Below are 13,232 nucleotides of genomic sequence, written 5' to 3' on the forward strand. Positions count from 1 at the left end.
GTGAGCTTAGGCCCAATCTAATCGGTCCCTAACAAGGCGGACAGTTAAGGGAACTCGTATTGCTGGTCTACGTGACCTTAAACCAGCAACATGAAGACGGTTCTGAGTGGCTACCCGGGTACCAGAAGCCTTTAGGAGGTCATTTCATAAAGCTGTGGCAGTATGGAACCTGTGACGCCGTGCCTGTATGAACAAAAATTGGCCTTGGCGCTGCATTGGACCCCATTGACCTCCAGCATGAAAACTGTAAGGGTTTTCCGTTACTTTGGAAACAATTCCACATATTTGCCACCACACTTTGAGACACCCTAAGGTCTGCTGCAGCGTGACGTTGAGACATGCTAGCTTGCAGCATTCCGATGCCCCTATTTATTTCACCGTCATTTAACCGTTGTCTGTTTCGTCTTTGTGCCATATTAAAACAAAAACACGTTAAGAATATTTGAACAACGCCTTACTTATCCTAGCTTAGCTTTTGTAAGGGGTGTACACGTGGAAAAGCGTGCACACGCTTTTATGGTTGACTGAACACACCCACACAGGCTAACATATTCGCCCAAAACAGTATGGAAGGAATATATAATATCCTTCCTAACATTTAGATTATTTTTTTTCAAAATATAGGTGATCCTCAGCAAAATGTGAGTAGTATATATTGTGACAGTTATTTCTCCGAAATTGTGATTTTTTTTTGCTCTGCTTACAGTTCGGTCAAAGTGCGTTTGTTTATTGTGGAATATTTTTGTGCCAACTCAACCATTTCAATCGGGATACGCGAACGTGACCTAAGACCCTGCACAGCTTCAGAAAGAAAACTAGAAGACATGGGTTTTCATTGAAAGATAATATTTTATAACAAAAGTACACTGACAGGTTTAAACTTCAATGAGAAGTGACAATCTATTGGGATACAGTCCTGCTGTTTCTCCGAGAAGGCTTCAGTCGAAAACATCGCTGGGTATACCAAACATTCCGTGTCGTGTGGGCCCTGCTCCCCATACCTACAAAACAGACAGGATGATACTTGTTGCCCCAACTTGAAAATAATGTGATTTGGTTGAAGAATTTATTACATTTTGGAAATCTAATTATGGGTTATGTTCTTGATATGAATACCTTCTCTAAACGCTTGGATTGTGTCATGACAAATTTCACGGCACACGGTTAGCAATAACGGTGTTTTCTGGTTATGTATAAAACCTGACCAATCGCGCCCTTTGAAACTTACAGGTGAGTGGCATCCGACTTCAAATCCAGCCAAATTTACCATTATGCTGCTGCATGATTCTTTTAAAGTACATTAAAGAATCAAACTTAAATTTATACTTGCAACATCTGCTTAGTGAAGCATACATAGCTTACAAAAGACCTGGGGCATTACGGGTCATTTTTGGCCTCATAAAACGTGAAAAATTTCAACTTTGATTTATTTACCAATTTCTATTATAAACATCAGATTGGTTAGTTTGGGCTATCTTTCTTGGTGCAGATAATGCGCATGCCTAGATGCCCTACCATAGCAACAAAATTGCATTGCTATGCAGAAATAGCCCAAATATGGTGTTTTTGGACAGTTAGCATGCAGAAATGAAAGCCGAGGCATACGACAAACAAAAATTTCTTTCTACGAACGATCACTGGTATGACAATGTTTAAGCATGTCAATGGCTTTCCAAAATTGAAAAATTGTTTAGGTAATTTCCTTCTTAATGGCGAATTTTCAACGAAATAGAGCACAACAGACAATATTCACGCATTTTATTGTGAAAATGCGGGTTTATGTCTCTCTTTGTAATGCCAAATATCTCCTAAACCAGTTGTCGAATGAATTTAAAGTTTCAAATTTGCGTACTTCATTTATTCCAGATTATGAACAGAACAACTAATTTTAAATCCCCGATGAGGCCGGCAATGACCCTTATAGGTAAAGTCCCTAGTCTTTTGTCATGACAAATTATAAGGATGAAGAGAAGATATGTGTATCTGGGGGGAAACCCTTGGATTTTAAAGATGAGTTTTAGTCAATACTACATCCTATTTAATATTTTAAAGAAAAGAAAAAAAAATCATTTGGTGCGAGCTGAATTTTACATAGGTCATTTACTATTATTTATTAAGTTTAGCTTCACTTCTGTTCAAGTTGTTCAAGTAATTCACAACTATTTCTGAAAAGGAAAATTTGGTATGAGCCTGGTCAAGACCATCCTCGATATCAAGGGGTTATGCTCACTTTCGCTCTCTACACCCCTGGATATATCATAGCAAAATTGAAGGCTCAATGTGCAGCACCTTGTGGTTGAGACGGAAAACTAGTTCGATCCTTTGATGTACATCAAAAGAACCTCTTGGTCATGTTACGGTAAACATTGACAGGCTTTGAAGTCGGGCGTCTCTCCTTTGTAATCTTTAAAGGACAGATATCAGCCTTGCGATGGGTCAGTTTGTTTTACCCAAGACCAATTAATCCATCTCGTTTTTTACCCGAGACTTATCAACCAGCTATCTTATTGCCTTCAATTTTGCCATGACATTTTCCAGGGGTGCAGAGAGCAAAAGTAAGCGTAACCCCTGGAGTATCGAGGATGGGTCAAGATCCCCCTACATGGAAAAACTTCCACAGCAAAATGTCTTACCTCGGGTGGGGACACCATGTCCAAATTGAAGGGTGGAAAGCTTGCTACGGTGGGCTGTAGTATAAATAAAAAACGGTTAAACAAATCTATATGTACATTTAAATAGGTAACTCGGACCATATTTAACCCTTTCACCACTGAAGACAATAATTGACTCATCCAGATCAATGCATAGGAGAGTCTACTTAATTTATATAGGGGTGAAATGGTTAACCAGAAACAACAAGGTTTTCACCATCTTCACTAAACACTGACTTATTTACAGATCTAGTAAACATCATTCCACAGATTTATATTGAGTAAAATATCTTTAACATAAACTAAAATATTTTCATATCCAGAAGTCATCAGCCTACAGCTATGTAATTATTAACCCTGAAACCTGTACCGCAAATATTTATGAAACAATAATGATCTCTCCCTCCTGGTAAACAAGTTCCATACGATCAATACCATACTCTAGAATATCAAATATAAACTTCATTTATTTTACAACAATTATAAAACAAGTTATTTCAACTTATATTAATCACTCTTGTTGGCCCGGATGTAAGCGCGCGGAGGTCTTATTGTGGGAGGAAACCGGAGTACCCGGAAAAAACCGACATGGTCGGGCAGGCGACCCCATACCTTTTCACGTCCGATCGGGAATCAAACCCTGGCCGCCTTGCAATTGGTGAAAGGCAAGTGCGCTGTATTTTAGGTCCCCCACCGGTTCCCGGGGGGAACTATAGGTTTGCACTCCGTCCGAGAAGTTTGTCCAAGACATATCTTCTATACCATTTCACCTGAAGTAACCACATTTGGTATACAAGGAAATCTGGGGATGGCGGGGTGTAGAGTGCAAGAAGACGGTCACTTTGACATTTTCTTTGACCTTTGACCTTAACTTTTGAAAAAGTTTGTCCGGGCATATTTTCTATACTTTTTCACATGGAGTAACCAGATTCGGTGTCTAAGGACATCTTTGGATGGTGGAGTGCAAGAAGTATGTATTTTTTTGGATACTTTCCTAACAGAAGGTACATCCAGACATAAGTGTGCTGTTTGTTAAATAAAGAAATCATTACCGTTGGGGGACTATGGATTGCCTTGTTGAGAATCCATTCCTCTGTTCCCCTCAGGTTCATTGCTTATAAACCCTTTCAACACTGTAGACCATAATGGACTCATCCAGATCAATTTATGGAAGAGGTTATTAAAGTTACATATGGGTGAAATGGTTAAGATGTTTTTAATTGTAAATGATTATTAGTCCCTTACAGGTAAAACCAAAACTACTACAATTCACTAATTTGAACTTAAAAGCAATAACCCAATACAGATGATTACATGTAAGAGATGAGTCTCTGTCTTTCCCCTTTTTTATAGCTAACTTTCTGAAAATGTGAACTTACAGGCGGGAAGGAAACAGTACGGTTATAGACGGCGTAGGCACGGGCAGTACAGTCGGAGTCTGTTTTGTCACCTGACTTGATCTTGACAGTTACTGCAGTACAAACCCCCTTGGGACAGTCTCTCGCTGCCTGTTTATTCAAGGTTATGCTGTGGAACAGCTTGAAGAACACAATTCTACAACCAAAGTTGTCATGTATGTATCTCACAATTAATTATTCAACTGCATGTGAAATTACATCCTTAATCAACATCGCTGATCATACTGGTGATCAAATTCAACATCAGTCTGATCATAATCAAAATCAACATCACTGCTCATAATCAAAATCACTGATCCTAATCAACATCAACATCACTGATCCTAATCAACATCAACATCACTGATCTTAATCAACATCAACGTCACTGATCATAATCAACATCAACATCACTATCATAATCAACATCACTGATCATAATCAATATCACTGATCATAATCAACATCACTGATCATAATCAATATCACTAATCATAATCAACATCACTGATCATAATCAACATCACTGATCGTAATCAAATCATCATCACTAATCATGATAAAAAATCAACATCACTGGTGATCATACAACGAAATATTCCCCTATCTCAACTCAAGGGGTGGTATTCTTGATTGTCTTATGTTCCAGGCTTGCTTCAAGCTGAGGGGTAGATACTCTAAAATCTCACCCCAAGGGTTGAGATATAAAATATGTTTTTTGTAAACTTGTGGAATTCAATTGATGTGCTCTATAGACTGTTTCTACTAGCATATTTCTGGGCTAAGGAGTGCATATCATCAACACAGACCACAGATTATTTTGAAAGACCTCAAGGACTTTAATATAACCGGATTCACCTGTAACTAGACCTGTAAACCACAGGCTAATTTAATACCCTTAACTAAAACAATCAAATTCAGAAAGGGGAAATAACTCCTATTAATATGCTGTACTGAAAAGTAATGGCTACATGCAATTAAGGTCGAATGAGTGTATTGATAAACAGAAATAGGAAGTAACATCCCTAGTTGAAAAATCCAATGTAGGGAGACAGTATTGACACAATTCCCTCATATTTTAGGTCTAATATTTATAATTTATTTAACACAATTTCAGCAGTTATTAAATTGAAATACATTAATGCAATACTAATCTATGGCAGTATCATTTTTATTAACATTATTTTGCAAAAAAATGTGTTTCGTTTCTTTTCCTAAATACTGTATACCAGGAAAATTTTGCAGCAGTTTGACATTTGATTTTTTTCCGAAATGAGTGCGAATTTATCACGAACATTAGTACACAACACACAATGTATAGTAATTATATGTGAAGGGTGAAATGAACACTTCAGGTGAGCAGGTATTATACTGGCAAAGGGCGAATAATCGATTAAGCAAAAGTTTACTGGTGTACGTATAGTGCAACTACCGATGGTACCATCAGCCAAGAAAATAAATATTTGCAGTGCTCTTGACAAATTTATAAATGGAAATCACTAAAGGGGCCTTACTCCGACTGACACATGAATGAAAAATAAAATGCAAGAGCACAACTACCTAGGGTACTTATTCAGCGTACCAACTTTCATAAATTTTAAGTAGCAGCACTTCAGACAATATTTATAAAAGCTAGGAAATCAGAAAAGGGACATAACTCCAAAAACTAAAAAAAAACGTACAAATGAACATTACTTAAAGTTTGAGCTCCGAGTAACTTTTATCCATAAATGGACAGACACCCTGATTCCATTCAGATCTTTCGACTGACGACCACACTTTTTCAATTTGATATATTAGCTGTCAAGAAAGGAAAGATGGAACCTTTTACAGGGAAGTATTTTTTTAAGCAAAAAAACACTAATTTGCTTGATCTTCTAAAGACAAGGACGAGTACTCAAAATAATAAGACTTTACCACTAAGTACCGTATCAAAAGGAAAAGATGAAACCTTTCAAAGGAAAGTAACTCGAAGCAAAAAAAACTAATTTGCTTTACCTTCTAACGAAATACAAGGAAGAGTACTCAAAGTAATAAAGACCTTTCGATTGCTAACTACAATTTTCCAATTTATTACAGCTATCCAAAAATGTAAACTGCACTGTATTAAAACGAAAGACGAAAACTTCCAAAGGGAAGTAAGTCTTAGCATCTTTTTTAAACTTGCTTTACTTTCTAAATACAAAAATGAATACTCAAATTAATAAAAACTATGAAGCTGATTTTGCTTTATTTATATTCTAAATGTAAGCGAGAATATTCAAAAATGATAAAAAAAAACCTATGAGGTCGATTACTCTTCTTCTCAATTATAAATTTTGCAGTTTCACCCTCACTGAAGCAAAATGGCGCTACATTTTTCAGTTTTCTCATACTTTCAATACCTACCCCACAGTGTCGTCAAAGAAATATTTCGCACCATTCGTGTCATCATCAACCTCCTGTAGGCTGTTCGCCTTGGACCATTTCCTGATTTTGTTAGCTTTCTTGGGTTTATTGATTTTCAATTCCAACTTTGCGTTCCTTGGTACACAAACACCGATTCTTACTCCACCCACCCTGTGTATAAAATGAAATTCATTAAGTCCTTTCAAACACATTTGGAACTATAAAGGCAAGTTCTTTCTAACCAAGGTCTGTATTCATGAAATCGTTCTCATGCTCAAGTATGCTCAAAGCCTAATTTCTTGTTCCACTTTAATAAATTATTAAAACAAACTTGTTTTGTCAATGATTTGGAAAAAATGCGAAGAGCCAAATACTGTTTTCAATGTTTACAATTGGCTTTTTGATCGTTTGACATGATTTAAGTGAGTTACAGGAAAACTGGGTTTGAGCACAGAATCCATACTTGAACATAAGAACGGTTTCATGAATACGGGCCCCGGTCCATAACACTGGTCACCAGACTGGATGGTTCACCATTCTATGATCTACCTCATTCATATCAGCTACACAGTACACTTGAACTAAAAATGCTAAATCTCAATAATTAAACTAGATGCCCAATTGGATTGCATCCCTCACCTGGTATTGATTTCACACCTGAGTATCCTTAAAAGTGGACCAAGTATCACTACCCTTGGTTTTGAGGTTATTAAGAAGAGTTGACTTTAAAGAATTTTTAAACGTTTGACCCCCCTGACCTTGAAAGTTGTCAAGGTCATTCACTCTAACACATATTGAGTCCCATCATCCCAACAAGCTACTGGCTAAATATCATCCTGTGACTTTTGGTTATTTAAAAGAGGTTGTTTTAAGGTTTCATCAACACATTTGACCCCTGGTGTTACCTTGAATGTAGGTAAAGGTCATTTATTTGAACACATTTGGAAGCCCTTCATCCCCGCATGCAACCTTGTGTTAGCTAAATATCTTCACTTATTGGTGATATTGAGAAGTTGTTTAACCCTTTCAACACTATAGACCATAATAGACTCATCCAGATCAATGTATGGTAGAGTCTGCTAAAGTTTCCTAGGGGTGAAAGGGTTAAGGAAACAAGTTGATGCCGAACGGACTTATGAAGGACGCTTCACCTCGGCATAACTGTCTTGGAACTTTGGGTCAGGTGAGCTAAACATTTTCTATGATATCAATTTTTTTCTATAAATGGTTATATAATTAATAACTGAATTGCTTAAAGCTAATTAGCTTTCATATTCAATTAAAATCGGTATTTTTTCTCTGGATGCCCCAGTTTTCCTGCACCACCAATACCTCATTCTTAAATGATCATAATTGATAATAGAATGTAAAGCACAAACAAACTAAACCAATAATAATAATAATTTGAGGTTCTACTATAAACCGCAATATCTCAACCTGTTTGTAGGTCGTTTCAAAGCGGTTCTACGAAATAATATCCATTGTTATAGGGTCTCTGCAACCAGCCAATATCTTTCTCAACTCCATGGGGAGCATACAGCCGGTGCTGCCATTTTGGCGCTCACAGCTAGCATTCTACAAATCCAGCTCTGCCCAAACACGTACTCATTTACAGCTGAGTAGACTGGAACTAGCGGAGTAAAGTATTTTGCTCAAAGATACAACACAGTGCCTTGCCGTGTGTCGAACCCGCAACCGTTCGGTCACGAGCCCAGCGTCCTACCACTAGACTACCTTGCCTCCTAACCAAAAAGAACTGTTACCTGACAAATATCACTACAATGATTTTATAACTTAACCAGCCACAAAAGACCTGAGCCTCTTATTTAATGTCATACTTGTCTATGGCAGAAGCTTTAATGGTGAAAATATTCGGCATAGGAGAATCAAAATTGAGGATGTAGCTTGTTTCAAATCCCTTTATGACGAGGAATTGTGCACCGTTCTGGGAATCTTCAGAGTAAGACAATGAGGGATCGTCGTCTCTCGTCATGGTGGCGATAGCGTTACCACTGTAGCTCACACTCAACTGAAACACAAACAAAATTGGATGCATTTCTCCATATTATATGTATCAGAAATTGTGTTTTCTCAGTTTCCAGACTTTTCTCGTTTCGGTTTTATTTTTTAAATTTCTGGATTCACCGAATATTTCGTCCTCTGTTTCTAACACATGAAACCTTTCAGCAGAAAAACGAAGCAGCAACAGCACGAAGCATGTTACCTAAATTTTCTTTTACTGACGAACATTGTAGTGTAATTATTTCAATGTAAAAGACAATAGCAACTTGCAAACGATTCATCTATATACTTCTTGCAAAAGTTTGAAATATTTATTTGACTTACAGAAATGTTCTGCTTTCACTTTCATAGTAATTGTCACATACATGTTCTGTTAGTGTTTTTCAGTTTTCACTCTGTCTTTTTGCAATACACTGTGACGTCATTAAACGATCGAGTTAACACATTTATATATACTTGCTGATTGTTATCGCACAGAAATGTTTAATTGGAATGGTAAGAGGTCAGGCCCAATTAAAAAGATGGACATTTAAACAAAACCTCAGACAGGTTCAATAAGGTTTCCCAACCAGGAACATCAGGAACCCAGAACAAACGTGCTACATTTATTCTTTACTTGCGATATGACAGGTTATTTATGCAGGCTTAATTTCCACGATTTTGACTCAAGATTGGAAAATTCAATTTAAACGGGAAATGCATTGAATAAATGCAATGCGGAAGGTCACAGTACCCAAACAGTTTAAAGATACAACTGAAACTTTTGCGCTTATTTGACCTTAGACCTATAGGTCAAGTTCACAATGCACTATTACAATTATTACAGTAGATCACAATGATCTAATTACAGTGCATTGAGGTCAAGGTCACAATGATTTAATCATAGTGAATTGAGGTCAAGGTCACAAAGATTTAATATTAGTGAATTGAGGTCAAGGTCACAATGATCTAATAATAGTGCATTGTACATCGTCTGTGGGTGACGCAGATCTACTGCAAGATTCACCAAGATCCCTTTAAAAAGTTAAAAGCTACATCCACGACAGGAAATAATTAGAAGAACGAGAAGAAAATGGGAAACATAGTCACCTGTCCATAGCTTTGGGGACATACTCCAAGACCCCAATGGTCGTTGATGATGCAGGAATCGGTGAGGTGGAAGGGGATGGGTTTCAATACTGTATTTTCGGCCTGAGTTGTCAGTGACCCATCCTTATCTACGAAAGCAGACACGCGGTCAATTGCAGTGTCTGTATACCCAGGAGTAGAGGCATTCCCATCAAACACTCTCAAGTCAGCCTACATAAAATACACATAGTCGTAAGTAGGTATAATCATGAAAAGAAGAACACACACACATAGACAGTAAAAAAATTGAAGCAAATATGTTTCGCTATAAAAAAAGTAAATTATTGCACAAGAATAACACATATAACTGCGGAAATGACAGTGTTTTGCAAAAATGCCTTAAACAGATTTTCAAAAGTTTGATTATTTTCATTTTGTTTATTTCAGATAGCATAAAAAGTAATAGAAGTAAAACACACAGCACACTTTCAGGCAACACTAGATTACTAATTTGGTCTGTGTGCAATGTTTCGTAAAAAGGTCATGAATGGTTTGCATGCGTTGGTCCAAAAAACTATGTCGGACACACACATCTGGTTAATGCATTAGAAACCAAAAGAAATCTTAATCAGTTGAAAAAATCTCATTCAAAAAAAATTCAGATTGGTCGTACATTCACTGTTGTACCAGCTGTTCAAAGTACATTCACAACATCAAAGGGATTATGTTAATTACCGGGTCATTGTAACCGAACAGAACTTCCTCCACGCTGCTCCTCGGCGAGATGGCATTATTGTCATTGGGCTGGAACCCGATTCCCATCGTCTTGTAATTACCGTTTTCGTCAAAATCTCCGAACCAGGACTGCATGAGTCTAATGGGTCCCTCATTGAACACAAAACCTTGGACGATGGAGTTCCTGTTAATACCAAACACATTACATAGAACAAAACCACTTTGACAATACAGTTAACCCTTTCACCCCTATGTAACTTGAGTAGACTCTACCATACATTCATTTGGATGAGTCCATTATGGTCTACAGTGGCGAAAGGGTTAAAAAGAGGGCGAAGTATATAGCAAGGCAATCCATAGTCCCCACTGGTGTAGCGGAACTGGACTGGGAAGCTCTACGGGGACCAGGTTGCTCAATTGGTGGAGCGTCTGTCTAGAGCTCCAAGGGTAACTGGGTTCAAACCCGAGTCTGGACATGCATTTTTCCTCTCCTGTTACAATGGTGCCTGTGACCAACCCTTGTTTCAAGCATTGGGTTTATGCTTTTCAAGAGGATATCCGGACCTGGTTGCAAATAGTTGTGTCTTCAGTGGTGAAGAATAAGGAGGGAGGAATGTCACGGAACTGGAGTGGGTCGATCAGCGGCGGCCAGGTAGCTCAATTGGCAGAGCGATTGATAGAGAATACAGCAAATGGTTACAATCGGATCTAAAGATCACAATGATTTGCTTTTCATACAGTAAATTTTGTTATCTCATGATACACCTGTGTATCAAATTTGTTTACTCTTGGATAAAAGTTTTAGAAGATAGGCTTTGGACACACTTTTTCAAAGTTTGAAGTTAAAGGTCAAAGCAAAGGTAACAGTGACCTCTTCTAAAATCATGCGATCCCTTATCTGTAATCTTTACTCCAAGTGAAATAATACAAAAGATAATTCTAGGACAATCTTTTTCAAAACTTGAGGTCAAAGGGCACAGCATAGGTCACAGTGACCTCATTCTCAAACTAGACTCTTTGCTATCCCTACATGTACTTGCATACAAACTCTGGTTACTCCAGGTGAAACGGCATAGAAGATATAACATGGACAAACTTTTTCAAAGGTTGAGGTCAAAGGTCAAAGTATAGGTCACAATGACCTACTTTTTTGACTCTGCACTCTGTCATGCCTAAGTGTACTTGCATAGCAAGATATGCCCTGACAAACTCCTCAGCCAGAATACAGACAGATGTAGGTGAAAGGACAGAATGCAAACCTATTGTCCCCACCCCACTTGGAATCGCTTAGTAATACACATTGCATTGAACACAAAACCTTGGACAACTGAGTTCCTGTTAAACAGAAACACATTTGCTTAACACTAACTCATTCACCCCTGAAATTTCATGATGAGCTATTCCAACCTTTGATTTGGAAGAGTTTAAATGTGTCTTCATGGGTGAATGAGTTAATTTCTGGACAAATCAGATCTTTTTCACAAGAAAAACCCAAAAGAACTATTGAAGAAAATGTTGCAAAAGCTCCCTTTTAGATTTTAAATAAGTCAGATAAATCAGATTACTTCCATGACATCATATTTCCTGATACTTACGGATCTTTTTCTATCGGGCGCGATCGATTGGACACCGTGGTTGGCTCGCCAGTGTTCGGTGATTCTCCGAGGAACACACTTTTAGTTACCGACTTCCATTGGAAAGATCCTCTGAAAAACATACATACAATACATAAAAATAAACATCCAAACTTTTACAGAACATTTAAGGAAATGTCTTTTATGTAAACTTTGACAAATCAATTATGTTGTTAACTCATTCACCCCTGAAGACACATTTGAACTCTTTCAATTCAAAGGTTGGAATAGTTTATTATGAAATTTCAGGGGTGAATGAGTTAATTCAAATAATATGCCTAATATAATGAGTACCCTTAACCTAACCGCCCTTCCCCTATCAATCTCATATCTTCATCTCTATTTATGAATGATCTGTGACTTAAAAATTTTCAAGCATTGACAAATATGACAGTCACTTACCTCTCAAAGTAAACACTTTGCGATGAATCAGAAAACCTGAAAAAATTAAAATTGCCAAATTTTAAACATTCCTGAAGTATATTTTTCTATTAATCTTAACTATGTTAATTTTTATTGCAGTAAATATATAAAACATCAACTACCTTGGTATCAATTATGTCACTGATTTTATAATAATAAGCAGTAACAGTCACTCTGTGTCCAAGCTTTCAGGCTTACATCTAGTCATTAAGTAAGGATTAAAATGGACGTACAAGAACTTCAAGGAAGAAATGTATCACCTGACCTTGCTTGCAGCCATGTTGTTTTTCAAATTTTAAAAATATAACCCAATCAGATATGTAATTGATATTTATTTGCAAAATAAGTTTATGAAAACCAAAGCATAATTCTTTAGAATTAAATCTGCATGGAAACCATTTGATTTTGCACCAAATTCAAGATGGTCACAGGTGGCCAGGTTTATTTTCAGATTTTGATAAAATTGGACTTGAGCTTGCTAATCAAAGATTAAAAAAAATTGAACGGCGTCTCACATAGACATATACACCCAACCCCATCATACCTTCATATCCCCTCGTCCCATCATGCTTTGCTTGTGATTTTTGACCCTTCATACTCGACTGATAACTAACAAAGTGAGCAGAGGTTCCCATAAACCTATGCACCCAACCCCTGAACCTACCATAATATCCCCTCGTCCCATCATGCTTTGGCTCTTCATACTTGACTGATAATTACCAAAATCTAACCATGTATAGAACTTGATATTGAGGTCAAGGTCACAATGATCTAATAATAGTGAATTGAGGTCAAGGTCACAATGATCTCATAATAGTGAATTCAGGTTAAGGTCACAACGATCTAATAATAGTGAATTGAGGTCAAGGTCACAATGATCTCACAATAGTGAATTGAGGTAAAGGTCACAATGA

The 13,232-nt window shown here is 37.2% G+C and overlaps 1 protein-coding gene across 1 annotated transcript in view; it reads right to left on the reverse strand.

The window, feature by feature from the left end:
* Nucleotides 1–829: 829 nt before the first annotated feature.
* Nucleotides 830–13,232, reverse strand: part of LOC110465680 (cell migration-inducing and hyaluronan-binding protein-like) — a 49,567-nt gene continuing 37,164 nt past the window's right edge. The window contains exons 16-24 of the mRNA XM_021521648.1: nucleotides 12,298–12,333; nucleotides 11,857–11,967; nucleotides 10,262–10,445; nucleotides 9,548–9,757; nucleotides 8,275–8,465; nucleotides 6,437–6,607; nucleotides 4,031–4,205; nucleotides 2,634–2,687; nucleotides 830–1,001 (exon numbers count right to left, since the gene is read on the reverse strand). Of these exons, the coding sequence (XP_021377323.1) occupies nucleotides 939–1,001; nucleotides 2,634–2,687; nucleotides 4,031–4,205; nucleotides 6,437–6,607; nucleotides 8,275–8,465; nucleotides 9,548–9,757; nucleotides 10,262–10,445; nucleotides 11,857–11,967; nucleotides 12,298–12,333 (1,195 nt within the window). The 3' untranslated portion in view covers nucleotides 830–938. The remainder of the gene's footprint in view (nucleotides 1,002–2,633; nucleotides 2,688–4,030; nucleotides 4,206–6,436; nucleotides 6,608–8,274; nucleotides 8,466–9,547; nucleotides 9,758–10,261; nucleotides 10,446–11,856; nucleotides 11,968–12,297; nucleotides 12,334–13,232) is intronic.

This window comes from Mizuhopecten yessoensis, unplaced genomic scaffold (genome assembly GCF_002113885.1).
Source record: "Mizuhopecten yessoensis strain PY_sf001 unplaced genomic scaffold, ASM211388v2 scaffold11097, whole genome shotgun sequence".
Classification (NCBI taxonomy): Eukaryota; Metazoa; Mollusca; class Bivalvia; order Pectinida; family Pectinidae; genus Mizuhopecten; species Mizuhopecten yessoensis.